General features: G+C 31.6%; 1 protein-coding gene across 5 annotated transcripts in view; it reads left to right on the plus strand.

Moving 5' to 3' along the window:
• NECTIN3 (nectin cell adhesion molecule 3) overlaps positions 1–17,780 on the plus strand; it is a 125,757-nt gene that overhangs the window by 55,282 nt on the left and 52,695 nt on the right. For 4 of the 5 annotated variants that reach the window (XM_028504160.2, XM_036018063.1, XM_036018065.1 and 1 more), the window contains exons 6-7: positions 12,420–12,558; positions 14,898–14,982. In XM_028504160.2, coding sequence (XP_028359961.1) covers positions 12,420–12,558; positions 14,898–14,982 — 224 coding nt within the window. Of the gene's footprint in view, positions 1–188; positions 3,209–12,419; positions 12,559–14,897; positions 14,983–17,780 lie in introns of those variants that run through there. The other variant, XM_028504145.2, reaches the window with a different exon arrangement.

Raw genomic sequence — 17,780 nt, forward strand, 5'->3', positions numbered from 1 at the left:
AATTTTTAAAAAAAATACTATATAAGTGCCATTACACTCTAATCTTAAGTCAAATTAAGAATGAAAAACTATTGTTGTTATGAATATATATTCATCAACTGTGCTATCTTTTCAACTTGCTGCTGAATCAGCCCTCATTGACATTCTTTGCCTTTCTGTGTCTTGTCTATCTTTACTGTTTCCATTAGATCCTCCTACTACTACTACCACCCTTCAGCCTACAGTTCAGTGGCATCCCTCAACTGCTGACATTGAAGATCTAACAAACGAAGTAAAAAAATTGCCCTTCCCATTATCAACTTTGGCAACAATTAAGGATGACACAATTGGCACAATCATTGCTAGTGTAGTGGGTGGGGCTCTCTTCGTAATACTTGTAAGTGTTTTGGCTGGAATATTCTGCTACAGGAGAAGACGGACGTTTCGTGGAGACTACTTTGCCAAGAACTACATTCCACCATCAGATATGCAAAAAGAATCTCAAATAGATGTCCTTCAACAAGATGAGCTTGATTCTTACCCAGACAGTGTAAAAAAAGAAAACAAAAATCCAGTGAACAATCTAATACGGAAAGACTATTTAGAGGAAACTGAAAAAACACAGTGGAACAATGTAGAAAATCTCAGTAGGTTTGAAAGACCAATGGATTATTATGAAGATCTAAAAATGGGAATGCAATTTGTCAGCGATGAACATTATGACGAAAATGAAGATGACTTAGTTTCACATGTAGATGGTTCCGTAATTTCCAGGAGGGAGTGGTATGTTTAGTAACCACTAAATGTGACTTAACTATGTACAATGTTTCATTCATACTAGTTGATCATTTTCAGATTGTTCATACATTTTCTTGAGGAACAATAAGCTTTTTCACCCTGATTTTCAAGCTTGCTTTTTATATTCTAATTTGACAGATGAAAATGTAAAATCTGGGTTCAATGTATCTAAGCTGCTTTACAGTTTTTTTTTTTCAATGCTGTACTACTGTCTCAAGATTTAAATTTTAATGCAGAGTACTTTATTGGTCTGAGGCCCACAGGTAAGAAGAAATGTCAGCAATAAATGTTACGGCTTTTTTAGTACAAACATTTTTAAAAAAAGGAAACCACGTTGGTATTGTGTATTAAATGTTTACCTACGATTATAATAATCTCAATTATAATGTTTGTTAAATACACCTCTCAAAATTTATCACCACTAAATGATACCACATTATAATTGACTAATTCAAGAAATGTTTATATGTATTTTTAGTATACAAAAAAACCAGTCTAATGAAACAGCTTTCCTTTTCAAACATTTTCTAACTCTCTCTGCAAACGGAATCTTTACCTCTGCATTTTAATGAGCCTTGCCATAATTACTGTAGAGTGGCTTTTCAAAGATATTTTGTTGCACTAAAACTGTGGTAGGAAACTCAGTGAACATGCTAATGTGGAAGAACATAATTAACTGCTCAATATTTTTGGCCAGCCTACATACAAGAATAATAAAACATGCCTTTTAAACGTCATAATTATTACAGTGTTTTTCATCTCTGGAGGCCAGTTCTTATGTAGTCATGTGAACATGGATTTTGGTACAATAAGTGGTAGTTTTGATGCTTTATGTTCTAACTATAAGAATAATGAAAATATGGTACACAGTTAAGTATAGTGAAAGGGCATTTCATTCAGTATATGGATAAACATGGGAAAACTAGCATTGGAATGCCAATTTCAGTAATGAAATGTTTCAGACAACTATCTATACAAAGAATTTTCTAGACCATGTTTTAGCCATTTAATATTGATGTTGTTCAAACGGGTAATTACACAGAAAAAATTTAGATAAACTTGGAAACTTGAGATTTAACAAGAACAATCTAAATTATAAAACCAATTACTAATACTTGCTGATGGATATTGGCAAACCATCCTCTTTTTCCTCCTAAATGTATGTATATGTTTCAAATTTTTTTCCAATTAAAACTAGAAACATGAGTTTTTTTTGTTTTGTTTTTGTTACATAATTCATTAAGTATACTCCTTCCAGAAATGTATCTTTTGGAAAAAATGTTATATAAACATTCAAATGTGGATTTTCTTTATGAGGTAATTAAATTGCTTCTACTGTGGAGTCCTATAAAATTGTAATAATGACAACTATGTTGAAGCCCAAAGAATATGTTTTTTCTGTTGATGATTATTTGAAAAAAGGACTGTATAGAATTGCCTTAGCTGTTTTGCCAGGGAATTGAAGTGGAAGTTAGTAGGAGAATCATAAATTAAATAAATTATTTTGTTAATAAAAAAAGTAGGTACTTTTCTTTTTTACCATCCCAACTACCCCTTTCCGATACTTGTCAAATCTAACAATTAAAAAAAATGGTTTATAGGGCAAATCTCTAACATGTCCATAGAATTTTGCAAGTAGTTAAGGCTTTATTTTAAATTATAACCTGTTTTCCTTTATTTTAGCTATCAGTACTTTCTGAAAATTAGAAACCTATTTTCTTTCCCCAAACACTTAGTATAAGACTGTAATATCAATTAAGGATACAGTTCAGTTCATTGATATCTTGTTAAAAATATCTGGTTTTAAATGTTAACCACTAATATACAAATATTAAGTCTCTTTAGTCCAAGTCATTGAAAGAAAACTTTCTTAATAATACTCTGTGATTGAAGTGATTTTTTTTAATTTAAATATCAACAATGATACGGCCACAAGAAAGATGAGTCTAAATTTTCTTACCATGGATGATGTAAATTTGTGGCATTTTTGAACAGATTTCATCTTCAGAAAAATAACTTGTAATGCCATAATATATTTGAGTGATCACATTTACAATATTGTATTAATATCAACTTAAGCATAATCTGAAGGAAATTAGTAATGTATTTCAAAAACTATATTTCAAAAATAAAAATAATCTACTTAGTATGCACTTTCTTTTATGTTGTGGCCATCATGCAATTAGGGTATTTATTTTGTTTTGGTTGGAGAAGGTACATGGAAACTACAAGTGAGTATTTGATATATTTCTGTATACTTAATCTAAAACATTTGGCAAACTAAAAGATTTCAAAATTTAAGAATCTGATACTAATACTTAGAGAATTTCTGAGGCATTGCACTGTTGTTTATTAGAGCTTTATATATGTTTACTTTACATAGACTTATTTGTAAACATAAATAGTATGAAATAAACTTTTGTTAAATTAATTTTTGAAGATCAGTGATGTGCACAGCTAATTGACAGGTTCATATGAAAATCCTACTCAGAAAGATGAAAAATAGTAATTTGGCCATGTTTATATTTATTTCTTTCACAGTCTGAAATGCTTTTTCATTTTTGTATTCAGTTTAGGTTTTTCTTTCACACTGGTTAAAATATTTCTATAATACAATGGAAATGAATGCATCTCTTATTTTTATTAAAATACATCTAAACATTAATAGGCTAGGGGGTTAGCTTTAAAAGTGATGTTTGAAAGTACTTTGTAGTGTAAATATTTAATATTTTACTATGTGCCTAAAGGTTTCTATTTAATAAATGTAGCATTGAGGTAGTAAAGTAAGATCTATTTATTCTAGATTGTTTTTGGTAGCCATATATTGGAAAGTTTTATAAAGATAATGATGGCTAAATATTTAGCATAAGAAACTGTAGGAAGTACAATGTATAAATGCAAAAACTGAGAAAAATATACCAATATTATATGAAAACATCTGATTTGAGTTTGATTTGCTTTTGGAAAATATTGTTAAAACAAAGTATATGAACAAGTAAGGAATTGTTATATGTAGAAGTAATCAATGTAAAATACAGGAAAGGAAGTAACCCTATTTTTAATTCTAATAGGAGATTGATTTATAAATCAAATTTTTTTCCTGTTTACTTGTTAATTTGAAATGTATCATCTATATAAAAAGCATCTTTCTCAAATTTTTGGTATATTGGGTTTGGATTGAATTTTAATTTGTACCATTTTTTTGCCAGGGTACTTATCAGGTGTTAACCCCAATAGCCATACAACCTATATTTGAATAAAAGTTGTGTTTTTTTTAATTCTTCAGAGGCATATTTTTGTAATAAGCCTATGGCTCTGTACCTTCTTTGTCCTCCTAACTATGGTATTTGCTGGAGTTTGTACAACCTACTTTTTCTTCAGTCACGTGATGCTTTGTGGTATTTCAAAATCTGTTTCTTTCCCAAATAAAATTTGTCAGGTTAAGGATACAGTTGAAGTTCAGGGAACATCTCACTGGGTATGTTAAGCTTTATAACCTTGGCTTTTAATTAATCATTTAATTCTTGTCTCATATGTACACATCATGAATACATTTTCCACCATCATTAGTTATCTTGTCTCTCTGATAAATTTTAAATGTTTTTGCTGTGACTTTGACATAAATCAAATTTTATAGATTGACCTTCAATATGGAATTAGCATTTAATAAAATATTTTTAAGTTGGCATTTAGTGTTTTTCACTTACTGCTTGTGAGCCATTGTGGTCTAAAAAGCCATTGTTGCTAATTGTAATCACCTTCCTATTTTCTGTCTTTGATGTTTAAAATTATAATTATTTTTTCTAAGTTTTCCATTATTTTTGAGCAAGCAGCAGTATTATTTTTAATTAACGTTTTGACTGGATTTAGTTTGGTTTCCTTCTTATACCAATAAAAATTCATGCATGGAAGAATCTTTACAATAATATATACAATATACAACTTTCTAGTTTTTTAAATGCTATTTTTTTAATATATTCCAGTGAGCTGTACTTTTTTTTCTTTTTCTTCTTTTTATTTGAATTGAGTAGTGATAAATTTCCATCAAGAGCTTAAAACCAAACATAGCTTACAAAAGCTTTTGCTGTACATGCCTTAGGGGCCATTTCTTTTCTTGAACATGATAGTTATCATATTCATTTTAATTTAGGTGTATAAAACTTGACTTAATTTTGAGATGTCTCATTTTACTTGCCTTTATTTAATACCTGCTGTTTTATTTTGTTCTGGCTGAGTTATGGATGAAGCAGAATGAAAGTGGTTTTAATGGAATAACTATAAAGTATAAATAACCCTGAAACAAGATTAATTCAAGTCTTCATTTGCTTACATGGATAGTATTTCTGTGTAGACAGATACCTGAATTTACAGTCTCAGTTATGAGAAATACCTTATGGAAAACAAATCTTGAGGGATGGTTTAATTTGAAAGACAAAGGTAACTAGAACTAAAGTCCTTTGCCTCCTTTTTAAAAAAAATTTATGGAAAATTATACAAAAACAGGATAGAATAATAAATTGAACCTCTGTGCACCTGTTTCAATTATTATCAATTCACGGCCAGTTTTTCCTTTTAAACTCCTACCCACATAATCCTTCTTGACACTATTTCATCTTTAAATTCATCAGTATGTAGCTCTAAAAGATAAAGAACATTAGGAAGAAGCAACCACAGATTCATTATTACAACAAAAAATTTGTATTGAGTGTCCAGTGAGTGTTCATATTTCTAATCCTTTTTTTCTCAGTTTTAATTAGTATGAATATACGATCCGTATATTTTGATTGGTTGAAATGTCTTTTAATCTGCGTGTTCTTTGTGTGACAGTTCCCTTATTTTCTCATTTTTTTCTTAAAATTTCATGAAGAAATGGCTTGTCATACAGTGTCCCAGTTTGGATTGTGGCACTTGCTTTTCTGAATAATTGACAGTGAGTCCTGAAGCCTTGATAAGATTAAGGTTTAATTTGGGGAGGCAAGATTTTCTTAAATGATGGTTATGGTATGTTCTTCTATATGACAGACATATAATAACTGCTTTTCTTTTGCTATTAGCAGTTATATGATGTTCCAAGTCTAGATATACTAAAAAGGACTCTAATGTCTAGATCTGTTAGCTGTTCTTTTCCCATAACAGTGTGCTTTGATGTCTGGGTAGTTACGTCCATGTTGCTCCTTTTACCTGAAATTCCCTTTCCTCCCTTTTCCACACTAGCAAACCAGTTCATATTCAAGGTCCAGTTCAAATGTTAGCTTTATGAAATGCCTTTCCCCTTTAGAATTAATAACTGCTGTCATATTTTATATAAACTTTTGTCTACCTTACCGTAACTTCACATTTTATTTTAGTTTTTACCTATTTTCTCTAAATAGTGGCCTTCAAAACTTTGTCTATTGGTTAAAATTTAGTATGTACTCCTAATATGTGTGTAAGTCTATAAACTGTGCTACTACAGAAGTTTGCTCTCTGCATTATAAAATATTAAAAAATAGAAGTTCTAACATCTGATAAAATATTTAAAAATATTAATTTGTTTCACTAAATCAGTAATATTTGGGGAGACAATGTGTCTTTTATATTAAAAGTTAACATTTTTATCATTAAAACATTTTAATGTAAAAAGCAATGCTTTTTAAGAAAACCTGCATGATTGAAAGTGCTTTGTTTTTTTTATCTTGTTTTTATACTTTTTGATTTAGTGATTTTAAAGTATAATTTTACGTTCAATATATTTAGATACTTGGTTCTTAAACAATAGGTGTGATAACTAAAGTGCCACCTTTCAAAAATATATACAGATGGAAGGAAGTATATTGTTGGGGACGTCAACAGTTCTCATTCCAACTACTTTTTAGAGCTTGTCTTGGTGTCCAAGATGTTTGTTTATTTGATGTCTTGCTAATCACAGTAACTCAACCCTCACATAAGCTACTATTTCAGCATAGTATGGGTTTAGTGTGAGGTTTATTGTTCAGAGTGAATGTAAATTTTTATTTTATTTTGTCTCCTAATGTGTTTAATTTTTTTTTGGTTGACTTGTCACATCTGATTAGATTGCCGTGGTTTTACATCATGATGTAACTGATAGTTTGCATATTAAGAGTAACATATTTGCATTGATGATTTTTTTGGTTTTTGTTGTTACTTGTGCCTATATTATTGGGTTATCTGCATTCCGCCGGTTCTCTGGAGGACTAATATTAACTAGGAATAAATGCTTACTAATATATTACATGGATTATCAGTGATACCCTCACTTGATCCATGTATCAGATGGTCACTTGGCACATAGGGCACCCATGACATTCCTCCCCTACATTTTTGACAGTTAACTCTAGATAAGTTATTAGTTCATTCAGCTAAGCTATCATTCATCATAATCTGTGACATGACAGTGACTGTGCTAAGAGGGAACAATGGAGTGAAGGTGTAACTGTTTACTTGATTGCTTTCTGGAACTGTTCCACACCGTACTTCACATAAGACATTACGGATCTCTGTGTGACAGGTGAATACCTGACACATGGACCAGTGCCCATCCATATATACTAGTACATTTATTTTTATTAAATGTCCTTTCCTTTTTTTTTAGATGAGTGAGAACCCTTTCTACACTTCATTAGAAAATATGTAAATGGATTCTGTGACTCAACTTTGTAAAACTCATCCCCGCATTCCTAGCACTTTATCTAAGGTCTGACACGTGCTAGGTTACTATAGGTAATTTGTTGGATGAATGGCTGAGGAGACTGACTTGACCCAAATAGAGGACTTTTATTAAAAAGTAGTGAGACAAATATTAGGATGGATGTAAAAACTTAGATGTCATATTGAATAGATAAGTATTTTAAAAGGCTATTGAAAATAAAAGGATGGGGTTATTTATTCAGGAAATCTGTCAATAGAGTCATATGTGTTATGGGAACAAATAAAAGGTGGGAAGATAAGTTTGTAGGGTATCACATGTGAATCATGATTGTATCACCGAAGTTTTGGTGAAAGAAATGGAAGGGAAAAAGGGACAAAACTAAACGTTTTATTTCATTGTTAGAATTGGGTATTTGAATGTAAGTGTGAAAAGAGACTGTAGATATCTATACTCACCCATTTTAAATGTTTTTAGCAAATTGCTGCAAGTATTTTCGTGCATAGAATAGTACTTTATTTAAAATAGTCATGCCTTAGTTTCAGGTATGAATTAGGTGAGCATGTGTTTGAACAGCTTTCACATATTTTTTGTAATAAAGACCAACTTAAGTTTATTATCTGTAAGGTATTTAATTTTTCAAAAAGTAATGAAAGTTATTTCTTACACCTGTTAATTTCTTCAGTATAATTTGTAACTAATTTTTGAACATTTTTCTCTTAAGACATGTGTAATCGTATCTTTCATTATGAGTGGTATACTTTTGTTGTATTAGGGATGCCATTTTTTCTGTTTTTGGAAGTGGGTTCCCAAGGTATGTGGGTTAATATGACTGCTGTGATAACAGGAAGCTCTTATGAGAGATTCACACACCAGTCCTTCAGTGTTTAATATTTTAAAACTATGTTTTTATATTTTCATAAAATACAGAAAATATGTTTAAAAACATTACTTTTTGGTGCCTGAGCAGGTATAGCAGGCAGTGCTCTCAGTCTTCTCATCCATGCTGAATTAGGTCAGCAGCTTGTAAACATAGATTTAGTAGATCATCTCCTTGGGTGATGGTAATGTTACTTCATGTCACTCACTCAGTAAACTAGCTTTATCTTTTAAACGGTCACATTTTTTACATTTGCTTAGTTTTTTTTCTCAATGTAGCTACTTTTATTGGAATGTAGAATCTATATAGATTTTTTTGTGGGCAGGGATGTGGGGAGCCAGTGCTGGGGTTAAATTCTAAATTTTCACTGAAATTCTTTGACTTGAATGCAAGAAATTTTGTCTCATCCTTTGCATTTCATACTAGTGTTGATCATCTGCTAATGCTCTTTACTATAGTCTCTTTTCCTGAATTAGAAGAATCAAAAATGGAAGTATGAAATACACCCTACATACTGTATTTTGCCATGTATAATGTGTACCTTTTTGCACAAATTTTTGAGGGAAAAAAGGGATGCACATTATACATGGGTAGTGCTAATTCCATATCTGTAAAAAAGGTTTTTAATTCTTTTATTTATGCTATGCATTAAAAGTGTAACTCTTTTTTGCACAAATTTTTGAGGGAAAAAAGGGATGCACATTATACATGGGTAGTGCTAATTCCATATCTGTAAAAAAGGTTTTTAATTCTTTTATTTATGCTATGCATTAAAAGTGTAACTCTAGAAACCAATAGCAATATACATAAGTTCAAAAACAAATGCTAAAATTCCTTCATAATATAAAAAAGTAAATATAAAAATTGAATTTAAAAAATTTAAAAGATTTTTTTCCCTGAAAGTTTGGGACAAAAACGTGGGTGCACATTATACGTGGGGGCGCATTATGTACTGTGCAAAATACATTATGCATTTAACATAATCTACCTATATGTAGTAGCTTATCCAATTGGTAAACAGATCACTTTTCATCCAGTTGTGCAGCTCATTACTTTCTGGCTTGTTCTGATACTCGGAAAAGAATGGAAGCAGGTGAAGTAAATATGCCCAAGTTATGATAAAAGGAAGTGTCATGGTTCAGGGTGTGCACCCTTTTAACATCTCTGCACTGCACTGGAAGAAGAGTTGTCTTGAGCCACACATTAAATACATTGTGATCTATAATAAAAAAAATCTCATAATGTATTAAGTAAATTTACGATTTTGTGTTGGACTGCATTCACAGCCATCGTGGGCTGTTTGCAGCCCTTGGGCTGTAGGTTGGATGCCCCTGGCAGTCAAATGTCAGTTAAATCTAAGAGCTAGAAATTGTAAGACTAATGGGACAGAATGAGGTAAGTATACCATAATTTAAATGTTTAGAAAATTGTATCTATTTAGACTTCAGAATTACTTCAGGATATTAAAAATAGTATAGATTCAGAGTCAGGAATAACTTTAGGCTGTTAAAAGTCTGATTATGTTTTAGTACTTACAAAGAACTAAAAATTTAACGTCATTGCTAACAATTAAATGAAAGGCTTTCTTGGAAGAGGAGTGAAGTTTGATGAATTTATAATTTGTACATCGAGAATCTTAACTTGGACTAATATTCAAAGAATGACCTGAGGTTTTTAAAACATTTTTCTTTGTACTGGTTATAGAAAGAGGGGAAAGGAGGGAGAAAGAGGGGAAGAAATATACATATGAGAGAGAAACATCAGTCAGTTGCCTTTGCAGGTGCCCCAGCTGGGAACAGGACCTGCAACTCAGGCATGTTCTCTGACTAGGAATCAAAGCCTCAATCTTGCTGTCTGCAGCAACCAACTGAACCACACTGGCCAGGGCTAACCTGAGTTTTTGAAAAAATAATTTTGGAAGTATTGCTATAAATACAGTATTATTAGCTTCATTATCATCAAAACAATACTTAGTTAAATTCAGTATACTTGGACAAAAAGGTGGCAAGCATACTTGAGGGGTTTTTTTTTGTGTGTGCCAATGTCAAGATTTATGATTGTCAAAAAAGCTTGATATCATAACCTTAATTAGTTTTGATTTGCCTTTTAAAGACAATACAAAACTATAATTTCATGGTGGGAAAAGTGATAGTGTAGAATAGAAGATTATGCCTATGTCATTCCAAATCACTCTTAAATTTGCAGGGGCAGAGTAATACTTGACTGGTGTGGGTTTCAAATCTTTTTCTCATCTAGTACATATTCAAATGGTGATAGTAGGGAGTAGAGAAATGATCAACAACAGGAAGGTAAACCAGGCTTGTATTAGCAAGTGAGGGTAACATCGTGAATGATTGAGATGGTTAAATTGTTTAAAAATTGTATATTTTCCTATTTTCAGATTCTTTTCAGTGTTTGAAAGGTTATTGAAATGGGTTATTGGGCACTCAGTTGTGTGAATTTTTAGTGTACAGTGAAGCTAATAATAAAATGACCTATTAATAAACCCAGGAATTTTTTTTTTAGTTTGCTAAAGAAATTTTAACAATTGAAAAGAAAGCATTCTTTTTAGTAAAGTACCACATGACTCACATTTTAATAAAAACAGTTCAAAAATATTTCTAAATATGTATTTGTATGAATTACTATGTGGTAAGTAGATAAAACATTTTGATACAAATAGTGTTTTAATTCCATTTAAATTTGTCATATCTGGTTCCCAACAGTAATTGCAATTATTGAAGACTATATATGAATGCCAGTTTAACTGAAAACTAAGAGCTTTTCATTCCCAAATAGGGGGCCCAAATATTTCAGGGGTGTCCAACCCATGGGATAGCTATGAATGCAGCCCAACACAAAATTGTAAATTTACTTAAAACATCATGAGATTTTTTTGTGTGTGATTACCTATCACAATATATTTAATGTGTGGCCCAAGACAACTCCTCCAGTGTGGCCTAGAGACACCAAAAGATTGGAAATTCCTGCTAGATGTTGCAAGAAAACATTCTCTTCCCAACAAGGGCATAAGGGTGGAGGCTTCTATCCTACCCCAGCCTAGCTTTATTATCCTGTGTGTTCCTTACTGCTCATTTACTGAATGATCTTGAGCAGAATATTTAACTTTAGAACTGCAATATCTTCTTTGATAGAATGTTATCTTAAATATGTTTCTTACTGGTTAGAAAGATAAAACAAAATATGTGTATTGAAGGTACTTTGTAACAATATGTTTATTGGAATTAATGTGGCTAAAATTATGCACATTAAGGATTGTTGGTATTGTCATTCATAATATGTGTACATAAAATATATAGTTATAATAATTTTAGTAAATTTACTTATTTGGGAGTTAATAAAATAGGATGACTTAATTTTTAAGAATTATGTGAAATTCTAACTGCTAAATATGTTTTTAAAATCTTACAAAGTTTGTGGTGGAGGCTGGGAAAGAGAAATTGGTATTGAGAAATGATATAGTGTATCTATAGCCAGGAGGTAAGGAAGAATTCTCATTTAATTTTGCCATAGAAACACTAACTTAAGTAAATTTTCATGAATCAACGGAAATTATAACTACTATTTTATTTTTTTTATTTTATTCTTGTTTACAATGTGACTTTTTGACTATATCAAATCTGGGTTTTTTTTTGTTGTTGATTTACCCCTTCTTGAAGGTTTTTGGTTAATAGAATGTCTTTTATTTTTAAGTGGAATAAAAATGGCAAATTGTCTATATTGTTGGTTAACTCTGTTAAAGAATACTGGTTTTTTTAAGTCAACTTTTAGCGTAAGAACTTAACAATTTTCACTCTTTACTTTTCTCCAGATATTCTTTGCCCATAGAGAATAGATTCATTTGTTGATATCTAGCTGGGTATATTCTTTTTATAACTTGAGAATAACAAAGCTGGAGCACTAAGGTGACATCTTATTGGCAATGAGGGTGTTAGCATAATGTTACAACAATAGTGAATCAAGTTTAGGGTCCCCCAAGCTTGCTATTGGATGACTCACTTCAATTAAATCACCCTTGCACATGTAGAAGTGGGGATATGCAAATTCAAGAACTCTTTAAAATTGTTTGAAAGCCTAATTTTTGTTACTTTACAGATGTTCCATTTAAGCAGACCTCTTCCATAGCCATAGCTGGAGCTGTAATTGGAGCTGTCCTCGCCCTTCTCATCATTGCTGTCTTTGTGACTGTGCTGCTGACTTCTCAAAGAAAGAGACCATCCTATATGGACAAAGTGTAGGTAACTTTTTTTTTGCCTGTGTTCAACTCTGCATATTCAGTATGTGTCAGTCTTTATGTGTATAGCTACTAATAAGAAAAGTGACAGGGTTGACAGTAAAGGCACTGTTAGATCTTAGTGTGATGACCATGGTCTCATCAGAATGTCTCAAATCACGTGTTGGTAAATACACTGTCAAGGACTGATGGAGACAAATATATTAGACATCCTCTTCCCCTACTGCACATTAGATACCTTTCCAATGGCAACATGACACTCAGTGTTGTCCTGCCTTCTGAAAAAAAATGCAGGTTTGATGAAATGGTTAAAAGACAGATATTAAAAAAACACCTTAGAAGTTTAATGGCTTCTTCAGATTGTATATGTCTGTCTTATGTATAGCTATAACTTAACTTTCAACAGATGAGTTATCAAATCCATAGAGTTTTTAAACTTTTTTCCTTAAAGAATTTTGGTTTTGGTTAATTGTAAAAATGGGCATCTTTTTTAGTTAAGGAGAAAGCAGTGTGTTTGGCCTAATCATTGCAATAAAATTATAAAGCAGAAATTGTACCTTGCTGTAGAATGTCCCAATTCATTTAATTCTGTCAAAAGCTCTGTAGCTTCATCTGTGAAATAAGAATAATTTCATCCTACTCATGTCACATGGTTGTGATAAGAGCATGATAAGATAATGTTTATGGACTCTGAAGTTCTTTACAAATGGCATTATTTCTTGTGTAGTTATTACAGTTTTTATATTAGGATATAAGGCCGGCTCTCAAAATTGTGTTTCTTCTGTGTTTATAAATACTTTGTATATATCTATAATCTGTCACAGTTATAGCACTCATCATTTTGCATTGAAGATGCTTGGGAGTTATTTTGAGCTTATCAAGATCAAATTAATGACCGTGAACAAGTCACATGACCTTCATGAGCCTCAGTTTTTTCACCTAAATGACCTATCGCCCCGTGGACCTATAAAGTTGCTAAGATTTTTCTTAGATGAAAGGAAGCAATTAATTTAAATAAAAAGATTGTACTCTTTCAGTGCAGTGTCTGTAAGACAAGTTCTTTAGTATTTCAGGAGTGACTAGTATGTGATTCACTTCATCTTAGTTCCCACATTATCTCAGGATTTTCTATAATTTCAAAAACATAATTTACTAATAGGGTAGTAAATCCCTGTAACCATTTTATGTATTGTTTGAATTGTATTTATTTAAAATATTATTTAATGCCCACATTGAGAAGTTTAATAGACCACAGAGAATTTGTAATTAATTTGTCCTCTCTAATATGCATTCTCTTTATCCTTTAATGTAGGTAACATTTTTGTTTGACTTACTAATCATAAGTACTGGAAATTACTTACCTTTGATCTTCAAAAGTTAGAATAGATAAAAATTGTTTTTTAACATGCAGAAACCTGCAAGATATATTTAACTATTTTTATTATAATTTAACCATGTTTAACATGCACAAAAATATTAGTTTTTTAACAGATTAGGTCATTTTTGACAAAAAATACATCTCAAAGTTGTAATGGTTTCTGTTTATTTCCAGTTGCAAGATGTGTAATGGTCTGTAGGTTGAAAATACTAATTTGCATAGTAAATATTCGAAGAGTGGCCATGCTTTTGAAAATCAGTTTTGGAAGTATTTCCAAATACAATCTACACTTTTTTTCATTTCATTTTTAGATGTAGTCTTTTAAATTACTTTGGTGACTCTTAGAGTTAAGTGCCTTCCATTACACATGTTTATTGCCTTTTTTTAAAGATTTTATTTATTTTTTAGAGAGAGGGAAAGGAAAAGAGAAAGAGGGAGAAAAACATCAATGTAATTAATTTGCCTCTTGCAAGCCCCCTACTAGGGACCTGGCCCACAACCCAGGCATATGCCCTGACTGGGAATCAAACTGGCGATGCTTTGATTCGTAGCCCATGCTCAATCTGCTGAGCTACACCAGCCAAGGCCACATGTTTACAGTCTTTAAAATGTTAGTGGTCACAGTTAGATTTAAAAATGTGCAAACATAAATAAATTGGTCATGTACTGTATTACCGGTTTAGTAAGATTTTGCAAAAAAAATGCTTCTACTGGAATTGCTTCTTTAAATATGCATCTGTTAGATTGTCTTAAACATCGGAACCTTTAAAGCCAGTTTATTTTCCATATATGATAGGTTAGTAGAAATGTAAGAGATAAATTAAATATGTAGTGTACACTAGTATATAAATCTTAGTATGAGGGAAATATCCTCAAAAATTGATGTATCTCTGATTTTTTTCTCCTTTTTTTTATTTTTGCTAAATGTGGCAGTCACATCTTTTTAACCTTTTTAATGCAGGATTGACCTTCCACCCACACATAAACCACCTCCTGTGTATGAAGAACGATACCCCCCTTTGCCTCAAAAAGACCTTCTATATCAGGTAAGTATTCATGAGTACGCTTGAAATAAAATAAAAAGTACTAAGCAATGTATATTATTTGTTTCAAAATATTATCTTGTCATGATACATTATATATTGCATATAGTAATATATAATCGTTTCTCTGAAACATTTAGGTGATCAAATGTCATCTACAAATTGGTAAGAAAAAAAAAAGTAATGGTCACTGTAGCTAAGACAAACTAGCACTGTATTAGGAGTACAAATTTTATTAAAGCCATGGCCGAAGACATTGTTAATACAGTTTTATTGACATAGAGATTCATTATAAAACACACATTTTTATATAAAATAAAAAGTAGAAAAAATTGAATGTCTTTGGGTAGGGTGTCATGAAGAACTTTTTCTCCTTGGAGTAATTTTTGCAGTATATTCAAGGTCTAAATTTCAGTTTTTCTTTATTTAGCAACAAAAGGTTTAGATTCCAGTTTAAAAGTCTGGATAGGAATATTGGGCTGCCAACTACATTTGTAATAACTTTTAAACATTTCTTTTACAATCAGTTTATAGTCATTCATGTGAAAGTATTTATTCAATGCTTCTGTTTTGTGTTCTATCCTTAGATTAATATGCTCCACTTCAGGAGCATATTCAGAGCATCATCAGAATATCTGAATACTTTTATTCTTAGCTTTAAATTTTTTTGTTTTGTTTTTCCTCTATCACCCATGCAACCTGTTGGGGCTCTAATCATATATTGGGGTTTTATTAACTGTGGGAATGTTCTGTAATAGTTGCTTCTTAAAATATGCCCTGTATCTTAAACTTGAATAAGACAAATCATTTGCTCACCAATTAACTTACTTAATTTGTTGGAAAACTCCAAGGGAATATATCTTTTGATGTATTTTTAGTTTTTCTTTGTTGACCATATAGTCAGTCTACTACCCCAGCAGGGAGCAGGGGGGAACATTCCTGGCAGGTGCACCCACTGACAATGGGTACCAGCTTTGTCATCTTACACAAGTTGAATGTCTTAGAGGTGAAGACATGCCATCTTTTGTGACCTCTTGTTTTCACATAAGAGTGTGGCCTCACATTTCTTTTGGTAAATAAAGGATGTTAACAAGTAGTGTGAAATGTCAGCAAAATTTTTAACTAGAGCTGGTAACTGCTGCAGAAGGATAACTGTCTTCCTCTTTCCACAAAGGGAGCAGTTAATCAGAGGATTTCTAGATTCAGTTTGGGCATGTTTTTAAGAACGTTGTTAGTCATTTTCTAGGATAATTCTAATTTTTTTATTGTCTGTATAATCAGTTGATTATATAGCTTATTATTTAATATTTCAAGTTAAATATTTATAAAAGCTTCTGAGTTGGAAAGAAATCATTTGGCTTAAATCATTTATCCTGGGTTTTGGTTAAGAAAATATGATTGTTGTGTATGAAGGTGCAGCTAAATAAAGACAAAAGGAAGGTTTTTTCTTGAAAAATTTAAGCTGGCTGTGGTACAAACTGCAATTTCTAATATTCCTAAAGTCAGGGAAGGCTTCCTGGGTGGATTGATTTTGGAGGTAGAAGTTTTTGAAGCATGGGATAAAATTAGTTGTTGATTAGAGTAATTTTACTTATAGTAATTTGGATAATCAAAAGCATAAATCTGGTGAAAATGAAGAGTTCTGTGGACAAGTGATGGAAATTTCAGGAAGAAAATTGATAGGGGAGCACCTGTATCTATAAAATTAAGCAGGTGGAAAACATAATTGTTTTCCTCTTCTAGCTGTAAAACTGATTCCATAGAACATTGCTAAGGGTAGGCTAGTTGCTCTCATTTCCCTTGGGAGAGGCAGAACTTGGTTTGAGATGAAGTAACTTAATTCTATAAAGCTTTCAGGAATATTTTAGGATAAACTCATTATCCATCAGTAAGACAGTTTATGGCTCATGCGTTATATCATATGTTAGCATAATTATGTGGCTGTTTGTATTTTCATTAATGTTGTGATATCAAAATGTAAATTTTATAGAACTGTTCCCTGGTTACTGAGAAATCTATGTATAAGTGCATAGCTACTATCTAATTAGTTTCATGCCATGATAGCATGTAGTAATACTCTTATGTCTTTTAATGTTCTAGTTCACTAGATAACATGTCAATTTTAAACTAATCCCTGCTTAAGTCTTTAGTCCTCACCCCACACAGACAGGCCTAGTGACCTAGTGAGCCAGGCCATACTCCCAAATGTCACCATGACTCTCTTGTTGTGCCCATCAGTGTTCTACCACTGAGAAACCACAGCAGGAAGCAGTTTCTTGTACCCACATTTGTCCGCCCTGCTTAATCATTGCTTTTGCAGTAACAGGGCCAAACCTCATCCCTGAGAATTTTCCCTTAAATATAAGTTAGTCAGGAGAATGAGGCCTGATATTGTGAAGAAGCAGTATTCTGTTTGTGAACTATCACTGTACTGCTGAGAGAATGCATGGAGGATGCATAAGTATGAGGGGAATAAAAAGGAATGTCTCACATGGAGTCAAAAAGTAATTAAGAAATGCCATTAGCTTGTCAGGATTTTAGACGATAATCCTACATTTTTATGTTTTATTTTCATAACATCATATACTTAATACATAAGTATGTTCTTGATCCCCCCAAAATACTATATAAATTTATAGAGTAAACTGTGGCAGTCCTCCTATTTACCCATCCCCAAATAGATAATTTCCTTCCTCAAAGATCATCATTGTGATCTCAGACTTTTTTCCACAAATTTACTTTCATGTGTACATGATCCATATTTAAATCTACAAATATTTTTTAAAAACATAAACATGACC

Source organism: Phyllostomus discolor, chromosome 2 (genome assembly GCF_004126475.2).
Source record: "Phyllostomus discolor isolate MPI-MPIP mPhyDis1 chromosome 2, mPhyDis1.pri.v3, whole genome shotgun sequence".
NCBI lineage: Eukaryota > Metazoa > Chordata > Mammalia > Chiroptera > Phyllostomidae > Phyllostomus > Phyllostomus discolor.